This window comes from Lates calcarifer, linkage group LG12 (assembly GCF_001640805.2).
Source record: "Lates calcarifer isolate ASB-BC8 linkage group LG12, TLL_Latcal_v3, whole genome shotgun sequence".
NCBI classification, from domain to species: domain Eukaryota; kingdom Metazoa; phylum Chordata; class Actinopteri; family Centropomidae; genus Lates; species Lates calcarifer.
In genome coordinates this window covers 20,058,838-20,071,509 of record NC_066844.1, presented here as the reverse complement: position 1 = coordinate 20,071,509, position 12,672 = coordinate 20,058,838, and the positions used below count along the sequence as shown (strand labels likewise).

The window sequence follows — 12,672 nt, the reverse complement described above, 5'->3', positions numbered from 1 at the left end:
CTTGCAACACAACATCAAAGGGCTATTTTTATGAGGTGGTTAAGTCGATAATATCTATCTACATACACAAACAACATAAAAAAAATGTGGGAGAGCTACAGAGGGTGCAGCGGTTATCACTTAGAGTGAGAAAAAATGATTCTCTGCTGACCAGGACTTCAAAGTAAGAGGCCCAGGTGGACTCTGGGCAGCCCCAAACACACCCCACACCCAACCCCCACCCGTGCCTGAGCCTGAGCCCCCCGGTCTCCTGTCTGGGTCATGAGCAGCGCTGAGCAGGGATCAGGAGATCAGAGGACCAAGCCCCTTCCACTCAAACCGTGAACTCTTCACAGGAATCTCAGTGGAATTTTCATTCCGGGGTTTGCTTCTCTTGTCACTCACCTGCAGAGAAAGACAAAAAAGCTGCTGCAAAAATACCATAAACTACACAAAAACATCCAGGTTTCTTCAGGCTTTCAAATATATTGTTATCTCCTGCATGAAATCAAGTCAGTGAGGACAAATACACTTTGGTTAGAAGCCATTATAGTGGACGAAGTTATGTAAATTGTCTTATTATGTATATATGGCAGTCAGATGTTCTTTCCTCCAGCTGACTCATATGGCCCTAATAAGCTTGAAATAACTAAGTAAGATGTAATGTGTGTTCTTTTCTACATCTCTTTATCTCTTTCTACATCTAATATATATTTTTAAGAGTTTTCATCACTTAACTGTAACCATTACATGCCCAACTTCATTTTCACCCTAAGATTAACAACAAGAAAAACAAGCGTTAACCCTATAATTTAATGGTTAACCTTGTGGGAACCAGATTTTTTTCTTCACAAGGTGATTTATATAGGAACACATACATGCACACAAACCTTCTCTCTAACTGCATACCAAAAAAAACATACAGAGGTTGTTGAAATACACAACACTGCATTACATAAATAACACACGTTCATACAGAAGATGCACACAGATCTAGTCATGGTAGTCCCTGGACAATGTGGCTCCTCAAGGTAACTTGAACCATGGCACCCCAGGGCACAGGGGCAGCATAAACCATGCGATAGAAAGCAGATGTCCACACGCACACATACATAAATCACACACAGATGTTCATGATTAAAGCCTCTCATCTTTTTCTCAGACAGATAAAAGCAGCTGCTTTTTATGTATGTGCATTGGTAACAATGTTAATTATGGGTCTGATCCTGGTGCATCATGGCAAATTTATGATTCTGCTGGTGCTAAATTTGTTGTGCTATACTGAAAAGGAGACCTGAATAATACACCCAAGGGTGTCTTGGTGACCCAGTGGTTCAAGATGCATGCAACTGCAACATATCCAGTTCAACACCATGCTCATTGTCAGTATTAGGATGATTCAGGCACAATGAAAATACACTCAGCTCAAATGGATATATGATGTATTAGCATTAATGTGTTGTTTGCAAGTGGACAGTTAACATCAGTTTAACCCAACCTGTAGCAAGTGTGTATCTGCTGTTTCTAATTTCTAATGGAATAGAGCCCTCTAGTGTCAGTGACAGGAAGTGTTGGAGACAAATGTAGGGAGCAGATGGTGAGAAATTATGGGAAGTGGGAGGACAAGGGGTGCAAGAGGAAACAGACTTCTAACTTAATACGTTCTAATTTCTAGATTAACATGATTAAATGTCATCAACTTCTTGTAAACTGAAACTCAACTCGTTTTCACAAATGAAGAGAGTCCTTAAAGTGGGTAGAAAAAATGAATATTTTAACATCTACATGTATTAACAGGGACAACTCCATTTGCTGATGAAGATCACACAATGTGACTGAAAGCTTTACAAACCAATAAATGGACCTGGAGGTGATACTCCAAGGTCAATAAACTTTGAAACTTATAAAGCAACAGTTACATTGCTGCAATACAGGCACAATATACTTCCCCTGTATTACGGAGAGCACTGTCTGACCTCGGTAACTATTGATAATATTTCAGTAGTAGGTACTATTTCATAAGCAGCTTTTCTTAAAATATCTTTAGACACAAAGTCAAACAAAGGCAAGGCCCTAAAACCAATTTTTAAGATGTATGAGAGCAGGAGGACACAAGTGTCACTGAAGCATTATCTGAATTAACAACAGAGAAATCTGAAGAGTTCTCAGCTTGACAAGCTGTTTGAGGAGCTGCTCTACCTGCCAACAGGAAACCAACTGAGGCCAACTTCTACTTTGAGAATGGAATTCCTGCGAATAGATGATGACTCATTAAAAAACAAGAGATGAAATCAGACAGAATTATTTGTTACGTAAACAGATTGATAAATTTTTGAACTCTTCTCAGAAGAGACTCTCGGACGTCATATTACAGTAAGGTTGTTTTAACACTTGTAGCGTTATATGTGGTGGAAATGACACTGTGTTCTGTTTTTAACGCTGTAGTCAAGATCTGTGAAATTTATTAGAATTACTGACTATTTTTCCACATTGATCCAGCATTGATGTTCATAGTTAATCTTCCTAAAAAATTTCTTTATTGCGTGATTCCTTTCCAGGGTCACAGATTTAGAAATTTAAAACCTTTCAAAAAGAGATATGTCCTAGATTGTAAACCAATGATTCCATGTTTCACACAATGACTTAAAGATATTTAGAAATAAGTTTGCTACTTCTTTATTTATCCTACTGAACTGAAACAGTGTTGTATGTAGATATAAATTGGAATTTCGTTGATTCATTTCTTCATTCAAATTTCTATTTGAATTTTGATACTGTAACTGGTTTTATGACCCTTCAAATGATTGCTGATTGTCACTGATTTGAAAAACCCGCTGGTATAAATTTCAGTCAGCTGGCTGTCAATCTTTATAGTATGAAATAAATGACTACATCATAGTTACCAGTGTGCGGTTTTCCCATTCTTTATTTGACGTCTGTCTGTGAGCCAGCACTTCACTGGAATAGATTAGGGTTTTCCCTCAGTTCCTCTTTGAGTAAGACTCTACCAGCTCCAGGGGTGTTTTGTGTGTCACATACCACAGACCTTACTGCAGAAACTATCAGACTTTTTAGTTGTTTGTGGGCAACTGAGAAACTGGCTCAAAAACTTCATGTTGTGCCACAGCACCCCCTAAAGATGTAGTTGAACGCTGAGCTTTCCCTTCTTTTTCTAAATGTGCAATGACCCACCCATCCAATTTCTGATGGATGTGTCAGTGAGGTGACTATTTATGTGCAGAGAATGTGAAAGGTGTTATTCTGGAGCAGAGGGATCAGAGCCAAGAGTGGAAGGAAGGAGGCCTTTTCCGTTTTCCTTCTCCTGTTTATAAGTAAACCAGACAGAGCAGAGCATGCACTGTGTGGGATGGTTGGGAGCTGCCAGACTGTTGCTGATGACAGACTGTGTCCCAGTTCTTGTTCATATTTCCAAAATCCCTCACTCCAGCCAGATAGAGGTTAGCTGTGTTTAACAAGAACTATGTCTGATGAGGAAGAGAAAGAATAGGTAAAGGTAACACAGACTGAGAACAATTCTATTAGTTGGTCAGTTTTTTCACCATTTTTGTCTCAGCTGAAAGATCTCAACAACTATTCAGTGGATTACCATGAAATTTTCTTTCTTTGGTGATCTTCTGACTTTACCTTTAGCACCAACACAAGGTTCTTTTTTGGTGAAATGTTAGGGTTGGTTGTTAGGATGCTATTGGATGGGTTGCCATGAAATTAGATGACATGCATGTGGCCAGATGACTTGAGTGACCCCTTGACTCTTCATTAAGCTCCACTATAGCAAGTCAAATGTATTACTAATCCAGTCAAATGTCAAAATCTGCCAGATGGACTGGTACTTTTTTTTTTTTTTTTTACAAACATACAGAAAATCACTTCATGTAGCACCAGCATCAGATCAAAATATTCATTTGTCCAACACATTTGTTTATGCCCTAATTTCTACAAAACTAAACATGACATTTGCATTATCTTCAGCTGTACTCTGAGTTAAGTGCTAATAAGCAAATGTTAGCATGCTAATATGATAAATGATGGTAAAGAGAATCAACTGCTGAACTTCAGCATGTTAGCACTGTCATTGTGAGCAGGTTAGCATGCTGATGGGAACATTATGCTCAAAACACCATTATACAACAAGTAGTTCTGACCGAGCAATCTGATTGGTCCACAAGACATTTTGAATGTGCTCAAATCAGCATGACAGCACACCTTACTCATCACTAAAAATATTACTCCGCCATATACATTTTACTTTATTGGTAATAGTTGTGTGATCGCAAGATTACACTCGAGGGTGTGAGAAAACAAACACAGTGTCTTTGTTATAACGTGGTTGATAAAAGTAAGCATTCATTTATGCAGTAGGGCCTCGGTCCAGACCGCATCACTGTCGTGCTCAAATAACGTTAAAGCACACCCTCTCGGTTAATATTGCTTAACTATACATCAGTCTTTATAGAATTTATCATTAACAACTTGCAGTTTACTGGCACATGCACCTGTAATGCACACACATATTCCTTTGTATTGACCTCTGTATGTCAGAGCCCTATATCATGCGCGCACACACACACACACACACACACACACATACAGACACAGACAGAGTGGAAGTTACATTTACAGTAAAACACATGTTCTTTTCATGGTTTAAGGTTAAAATAAAATGCTCCATTACCTCTTTCTTCCCCCCAAAAACCACATACAGACACTCATTATGTTATGAATTTTTCTGAAGTCTATTGTGAGTGTCATTCTCTATGTTTGTCCTAGAGGGCGCTCTTTTCACCAGGAAACACTGTCCCCTCCTTTCCCTCTTTTCCCACCTTGCCTCTTTTCTTAGAGCACTCCACTCATATTTTGGGGGGAGAGGAATCTGGAATCGTTTTCCTCTGCTCTGCTCAGATGCCTGCAAGAAGTTCCTTCCTTCAGTATGCAGACACACACACACACACACACACACACACACACACAGACAGTCAAACACACAAAGACACACATATTCACACAGAATGGTCTCTTTGGCTCCCCAGGTACCTTGTGGCTTGACTACCTCCAGGCAGAGCACATACTGTAGATCCAATCACACACACACAAACACACACCCACACACAAAACACAAGTTGAAATACTTGAATGCTGATCAAAATTTTCCCATATTAGCTGAAAGCTCTGAACCATCAGGAGCCAAACTATTGTTGCCTCTGTTGCCCTCATTTGATTTCTTTCCTCTTCTTTCCCTTTTTTCAGCAGTCCTTGTCAGTCCTTTTTGTGTATTTTTTGTGCATCTCTACGGTACAAGCAAACATGTTGCCACCAAATGTTGTGGGTACAACTGTTACCAAGGGCTGAGAGAGGGGAAAAGGAAGAAGTGAGTGAGGGAAGACTGTGGAGGAGGTCTGGGGTCTGGGATGTGGGCAGTGTTTGGAGAAAGGGAATGTATCAGACAGTGGGTAAACATTGCTGCTAGCTTGACAGCACACACAGACACACACATATGCACACACATGGAAACACATTAACACACACACACCGTTCCACAGAGCTCCCGGAGGTACAGGAGTGTTTTCTTGGAAATTTAAGACCTGTCTCTGCAGCTCCTGATCAACAGGTAAGTCTCTGTTTGCTGTTTGCCATTTCCTCTTTTTTGCAAAACTGGAAATGTTCAAAACTAGAAAGTGTGCCTGTCAGATTACAGTTGCTTTGGTGAGGCATGGTTGCATAACACAGCTAATGTCTTGGCAACCTTTTGAGCATGTGCTGTACTGTAAGACTGGACATGTAGGTGAGGAAGGAAAAATGCAACATTGCAAACATGCTGCTCAAGTCAGACTTCCTGATGATGCAAACTTTTCTTACCAAGTGCTGTGTTATACAGTAACTGAGAATTTCAGTGTGTGTGTGTGCTTTTGTGCATACCTGCTTTGTGGGTATTACCGTAACAATCTACAGCTTGCATACAGCATGCAGGGAAAAACATATTCTTTCATCCCATACTCAGAAGTTGCATTGTAAAGACGTGTATGCAAAAGCAACTGTCTCAACTTGTGCTGCATTTCAAACAGTGGCTCATAATTTGCATTTATTTAATACTAATTTATTACAATTCATGGCATAAGAGAGGGACTGACATAAAAAAGTGTAACCCTATTTGACCTCAATCTGAAACTATGTCTCAGATGAATAACAGTTTTTCATTTTCACACTCAACAGTTCTTTGCATCAGTTCTTAAAGGGGTACTCCAACTATTTACTGTAGTGCTGCAGTTCCACTGAGATGGGGGACAAGCTCTGTGAGGCTCCACTGGCATGGTAGCATTTCAGCATTTGCTAATTAGCATTAAACACAAATTACAGCTAAGGTTCATGAGACTGTCTCCAGTGCTGAGAGTATATGGTCATAAACCAAAGTGCTAAACGAACAAATTAGGGGTCACCATTACAATTCTAGTAAATTTTAAGATTTTTTTACTGAAAAACTGAAAACCTTGGCCTGCTGGTGGCGCTAGACGTAAAGTCAGTGGATCACCAAAGTCATAAAGATTCATCTTCAGTGAAATACAAATGTCTGTACAAAATCTCTTAGCAATACATCCAGTAGTTGTTGAGATATTTCGGTATGGACCAAAGAGGTGGACTGACTGACCATCAAAAAGACCAGCATTACTATCACTAAAACCATGCTGCTAGCGTATTAAAAATTAATGGTCAAGTTCCAAAAACCCTGGATCTTACATTTCCCATAATACAGCTTGACAACAGGCTTTACTGGTCTTCTCCTGCCAGGTAAATACAAAAATTTAGATCCACAATCAGTGCCCCTAGGCTTTCTGTTAAATGTGTAATGATATCATTAAAGTTATTTTCTCAGACTCGACAAAGCTCTTCCTTTCACAGGCTTATAGTAGTAAATTGACTTTGACGTGTCAAATCTGCAGCGCTCCCATTTAACACCTTCAACATGGTTAATTTGCAGGATTATATATCTCACCAGCTGTCTCCATGGCTCTCCTGCGCTGTGCCGTGTTGGTGTTGCTCTGTGTTTTTCACTCTGCCTCGGCCACTGTTGTAGCTGATGCAGACTACGGAGGCGTTCCTCTATGGATTAACCGCCTGCTGGGTGAACCCAGCGTGATCAGCCTGCATGGGCGTATGGACCGGGCCTGGTTTCGAGCTAACAACCCGCAGGCCTGCCCTCAACAATGTGACTGCCCCATCCAGTGGCCCACAGCGGTCTACTGTGACCACAGGGGTTTGGCAGAGGTCCCTGACAGCCTGCCGGACAGAACACAATACCTGTTTCTACAGGTAAGAAAAACACTGATGCAGACACTGAGCATGTTTTGTCTTTACAACAGTCTGTCACTAACCCACAGTTGTTTTTCATTTCCCGTTCACATTGCACAAAATCCATTAGGCAATGTTCTCTGTTATTCCCAGGGAAACAACATCTCGTCCCTGTCCTCTTTCCTGGCCAACATCACCGGGCTACGCTGGCTCATCCTGGACCACAACCAGCTGCAGAGCAACAAGCTGGACCAGGACGCCGCCCTGCAGAACCAGACCCAGCTGTACTACTTTTTCGCCAACCACAACCACCTGAGTTCAGTGCCCGGCATGCTACCAGCAGGACTTAAGCAGCTGCGGCTGGCCCACAACCAAATCAGCAGCATCAACCCCGAAGCTTTCCAGAACCTGCACAACCTGACGCTGTTGCTGCTGCAGGGAAACAGACTGCAAACCATCTCAGAGGGAGACCTCAAAGGTTGTGTAATGTGTCATTTCCTTTCTTTATACATGCATCATATAAACAGATCAGCCACAACACAAAAAAACATCAGCTGGTTTTAATGTTGGGGCTGATCAGTGTACATCTCTGTACATAGTTGGGATGGAAAGTGAGAAAGTACAGCACAGCGTTATCTTGTTTTCTTGTACTTGTTCTCATGCAAAAACAACTATTAGAAACAACCAGTTTTCCATTACTCGCAACAGTGGAGCTTTTACATTGTCTACAAGTTACATGCATGTTTGTGTTTTTGTCCTCTCCTATTGTCTTGCAGGTCTGGCCAGTCTGAATCTGCTGGACCTCAGTGGGAATTTGTTCTCATCTGTCCCCAGGAATTTACCTTCCACCATCCAGCAGCTGTATCTGTCCAATAACTCTCTTTCTGGGCTGGATGAGGACAGTTTTGTGGGGTTCCTCAACCTTAAGTACCTCCGTCTAAGTCACTGTGGTTTGAAGAGCGGTGGCGTCCACTGGGGGGTGTTCAATTTCTCCAGCTTGGTGGAATTGGACCTTTCTTATAACAAACTCACTACCATTCCCATAGTCCCCACCACCCTGCAATACCTCTACCTGGAGGCCAATGAAATACGAGGTGAGGTGCTTGCCCACACAAAGAGAATGTGCATGCATACGCACACAGATGTAGTCACCTTTTACACTGTGAGTGTAGAGGTGTCACTGACTTCATGTCTGGGAAATGCTAATGTCCCACACATATGTGCACTGATATGATACATCTTTTAAGTGCAGTGTCAGTGAGTTATGTGGGTGACCACTTGGGGAGGTCCGAACACCCAAACACTGCTGTGAAATGTGGAAAATGTGACGTGTGAAGAGCTATAAAGAAACTCTAACACAGCCGGCCCTCTTCGCTGCATGCGGACGAAGGAGGGGCTGGGGTTGCACAGTGAGCAGGCGAGGTGGGTCAGAGGTAGTAGATGAGTGAGAGCCTAAGGGAGGGGAGGGACTCGGAGGAAGACATGAAAAGAAAATAAGTGAAAAGAGGGTGGAAGAGAGAGGAGAAGGAGGGGATATTGGGTGGTGGGATCAAGGGGAAGTAGGCTAGCAAAGAAGCAAGGAGAGAGGTATGAAAACATCTGTGCTGGATTCAGAGGTAAGAGTGCCAGATGAGCCAGAAGCACATGCTGTTCCCCTCTTCAGTCTCCCCTTTCCTCTCTCTCTCTTTCTCTGTCTGCTCCCCATCACACTGGCTTTTTTTTTGACAGACAGGATTCCTATCACAAAGCAGCAGACTTGTAGCCAGGAGCCACATTTTGACTCACATGACCATCCAGCAGCGATGACCTGGCAAAAATTTTATTTGGCTCGTGGGCTCTGGCAAAGTGAAAATGTGTTCTTGTTTGTAAGTGTATGATGCAGCAGACAGCAGGCTGTGCACCAGCAAGGCAGAGAGACAGACAGCAAAACACTTCCACAATAACACACACCTCATCGTCTAGCTAGCAGCTTTACAGCTACCGTGGTTCCTGTCTGCCAAAGCCTACAGTCTGCACTGAGAGAAACTCTACTACTGAAATGAAGTGAGGAAACAGAAGAGGGTGTTGTGGTTTCTTCTGCCTCTGTCTTCACCACAGCACCTGCAAAGACATCTAATGGTAAAAGCAGGCTCCATGAGAAGACGTTTGTAGACTGCGCAGATAAGAAAAGTAACTGAAAGGCCTTAATCTTAGGAATTTAAACACGACAAGCACATGGTACATGATGTGAAATCAAAGCTCTCTGGACTGGTTTAGTATCTACAATGTTTTGACAAGACAGCAATAAGCAGTAGGCTGTCACTCGAGTGAATAATGGGTCTCTAATAATAAAATGTGGTTTGTATATGTCTGTTTTCTGTCTGTTCACCACAGAGTTCAACATGACCAGTTTCTGCAGAGAGGTGGGACCTCTGTCCTATTCCAGGATGAAGATCCTCCGACTGGATGGAAACAAAATGTTCTACCACCAGCTGCCATTTGACTGGGTTTACTGCCTGCGAGTGCTTGAAAGTATTTACATCTGACTCCACCCAAAATTAGGATTATTGTATGTGACTGGCCAACCTCATCTAGTGATATAAAGAAAAAAACATGATTCAATTTAAGATTTTTCTTTTGTAAGCCAAGTCATCATTTGTGAACTCAAACCACTCGGCCTTAAAACTAGAAACCAGCGAAGAAGACTCTAATTTGTTGTGTCGTCAATATGTAGATACACAGCCAGGCAAACTGATGGGAAAACTGAGATGCCAAAGCTTGAACCCATACACTAAACCAGTGTTATTTTATCATAATGCCAAAAATTCTGATCAAAACAGTCCTCATACCACCAGTGCATTCCCATGGGTTCCTCTCTCTTATTCCATCCTTTCCAAGTTCAGCCTCTGCAGGGTTGTACATCTGTGTGTTATTACCAAATAGGAACTGTGACAAACCCTCTCATTGCTTGACTTTAAAGAATAATGTGCTCTGGTTAGAGTGAGCTGTCTTGGGGCAAAGGGAAATATGTATGAATGGCAAATTCAGTAGCTTTCCTTGGAGAGAATCTGACTCAGTTAGTTGGACAGTGTTAAGCAGCCACACCAGTCCACTACTGGAAATGGGTGGAATATGGAAATGTTTTGATGCAACTGCTGAAAATCTTTAAATCTCTCTCTAAAAACAACTTTTTAGAACATAGCTCTTCAACCCTGTTTTCCATGCTTTTCCATGTGAAATTTCATACTTTATAATAAAGGGAGGTAACAATGATACAATATGTAAAAAATGAACAATGAACCAGTAATCAAAATGAAGAATATGCATGGTGAATGCAGCAACAATGTAACAGTGATGTAACAATGTTTATGGAAGATTTAAAATACCCAAATAAACACAAATCAAACAAAGAAACTAAATCAAATATAATACACCTTGTTATATCTATTTCTTTTTATGTATGAATTTACTGTCTTAAATAAAAAAATAAAAAAACATTTTAAAAGATAAAAAAAATTACTTCCTTTTTGTCTACAATAACCAAATTTCCATTCTGACATGAATAAAGCAAACTACTCAACCATAGCTTTTAAATGGTCCATGGTCTACAGTAAGGACAATAAATGGTATGTATCTAGCTATGATGTATGCAGTGTAAACAAGCAGATATGTAATATGTAATATGTGCAGTTTAATATGACAAGTACAATCAGTTAAATATAGAAAACAAAAGAGTAAATACAGTGGGAAAAAAAGATCCATGTGGCAGCTGCAGTGGTGGTAGAGACTTAAGTTCTGTACTGTTTTTGATACCTTGATATTTGGCTTTTGATGATGCATTAAAAGACTAATTAACTTACATTTCCGCATTCTCTGTTGTGTGATGATGTTATCTCAGTTTATTATGTTGGAGGAAGTGATAACAGGGTGATCCACTCATAATGTATAGACACATAGCTCTCAGAGATAAAGAACATAGATAAAGTATGCTGCACGAGTCGGAATCAGTAGCTTAACAGAACTGCGCTCATAATTTTTTATGTCCTGCAAACAGAATCTCTCTCATTTTCTATGTAATTCTGTCATCCATACTAGTCAGAACAGACCTGTGTGGGAGTTTTTTAAACTTTAACAGATGCCTACAGAAGCAACACAGCAACTGAATAAATATTATTATGATTCCTCTATCTCATAATTAGGATTTCCATATCTCATCATTTACTTAGCATCTAATTACAACCAACTTAGCATCTCATAATTATGAAAAAAGCCTCTCTGCGGTGTATTTATACCTGTTTGGACCTATAAAATCAATTATAACATGCCTTCACAGTGTAGGCATCGCCACCTACATTTCCTCTCAATGTCACAAACCAAGAAGGATGTACATGTGAATTAAAGTGGAATCATTGTGGTCCTGTTCACCTTACTGATATAATCTTGCATTGTTTTTCTCATTATGACAATACTTCCTGATAATAATGAGGTAAAGATCTTGTAATGGTAATACCATTTCCCATCATTACAAGATAAAGGTCACGTAACTATGAGATGGTTTCCGCATAATTACAAGATGCAGAGTCAGCATTACAACGTATGTAATTACAGCAAAATGAGTACGAATGCTCAGTTTTCCAGTAAATGCTAAGCAAGTCCATACAATATCATTTGTTTTATTGTTTAGAGTGCAAAATGAAATATAAAAAAAAAACCTATGTGAATATCTGAGTCACTTTGGAAAGCTGAAATATGATCGTTTTGATAAATGTTAGATGGATGCACTCACTTTGTGGGCGATAGAGAACAATATTTAAATGCCACTAAAATCTTTAAAATAGCACTGATCATAAAAACATAATTTTTGTTTTTTCAGTATATCTTTGATTTATTTCTATCCTGTTAATCATCTTGTGACTGCACAGATTTATCGTCTCTGGGTCCTAACCCTAATTATAATTTGTCTTCAGGTAGTTAACTACTTACTGATCTCACTCTTACTCACAACTCAAATTACTTACTGTTTGTGTCTGTGTCTGTGTTCTTCTTGTACCATTACTAAAGCCACTGCCATATTTTCCAGGTAACACCATGTCTTATAAATGCTATGAGGGTGTCTGAAGGTCTGATCAGACTTGTGCTATGACTGGACCCACTTTTACCAGAAACAGGAGTCACTCAGACAGAGTTCCTTTGAGGGACGAGTATTAACCATAAAAGTCTGCGTAAGCTTGTTCCAGTGACGACCAGCCGGCAGTGTACTGGATAAGTATGAAGTCATGATGGATGGAGACGAGCTGAAGGAAAAAGTTCAGTGGTTCCATGTACTGCTGAGAGGCTGTAAACACAATATGAGCAGCCCAGTTGCCACATCAAGCAATCTTTTAAAGGAATAGTTAAATATTTTAGGAAATA

The 12,672-nt window shown here is 40.4% G+C and overlaps 1 protein-coding gene across 2 annotated transcripts; it reads left to right on the top strand.

The window, feature by feature from the left end:
- The first annotated feature begins 5,170 nt into the window (after window positions 1-5,170).
- Window positions 5,171-11,121, top strand: zgc:113307 (uncharacterized protein LOC553753 homolog). Of its 2 annotated transcripts, none has more exons than XM_018686727.2 (5): window positions 5,171-5,605; window positions 7,067-7,302; window positions 7,435-7,759; window positions 8,058-8,375; window positions 9,655-11,121. In XM_018686727.2, the coding sequence occupies exons 2-5, from the start codon at window positions 7,147-7,149 to the stop codon at window positions 9,804-9,806; spliced, it is 951 nt and encodes a 316-aa protein (XP_018542243.1). In that variant the 5' UTR covers window positions 5,171-5,605; window positions 7,067-7,146; the 3' UTR covers window positions 9,807-11,121. The 2 variants fall into 2 exon arrangements, with proteins under 2 accessions (XP_018542243.1, XP_018542241.1); XM_018686725.2 differs by having other exon boundaries at window positions 6,971-7,302.
- The last annotated feature ends 1,551 nt before the right edge of the window (window positions 11,122-12,672 follow it).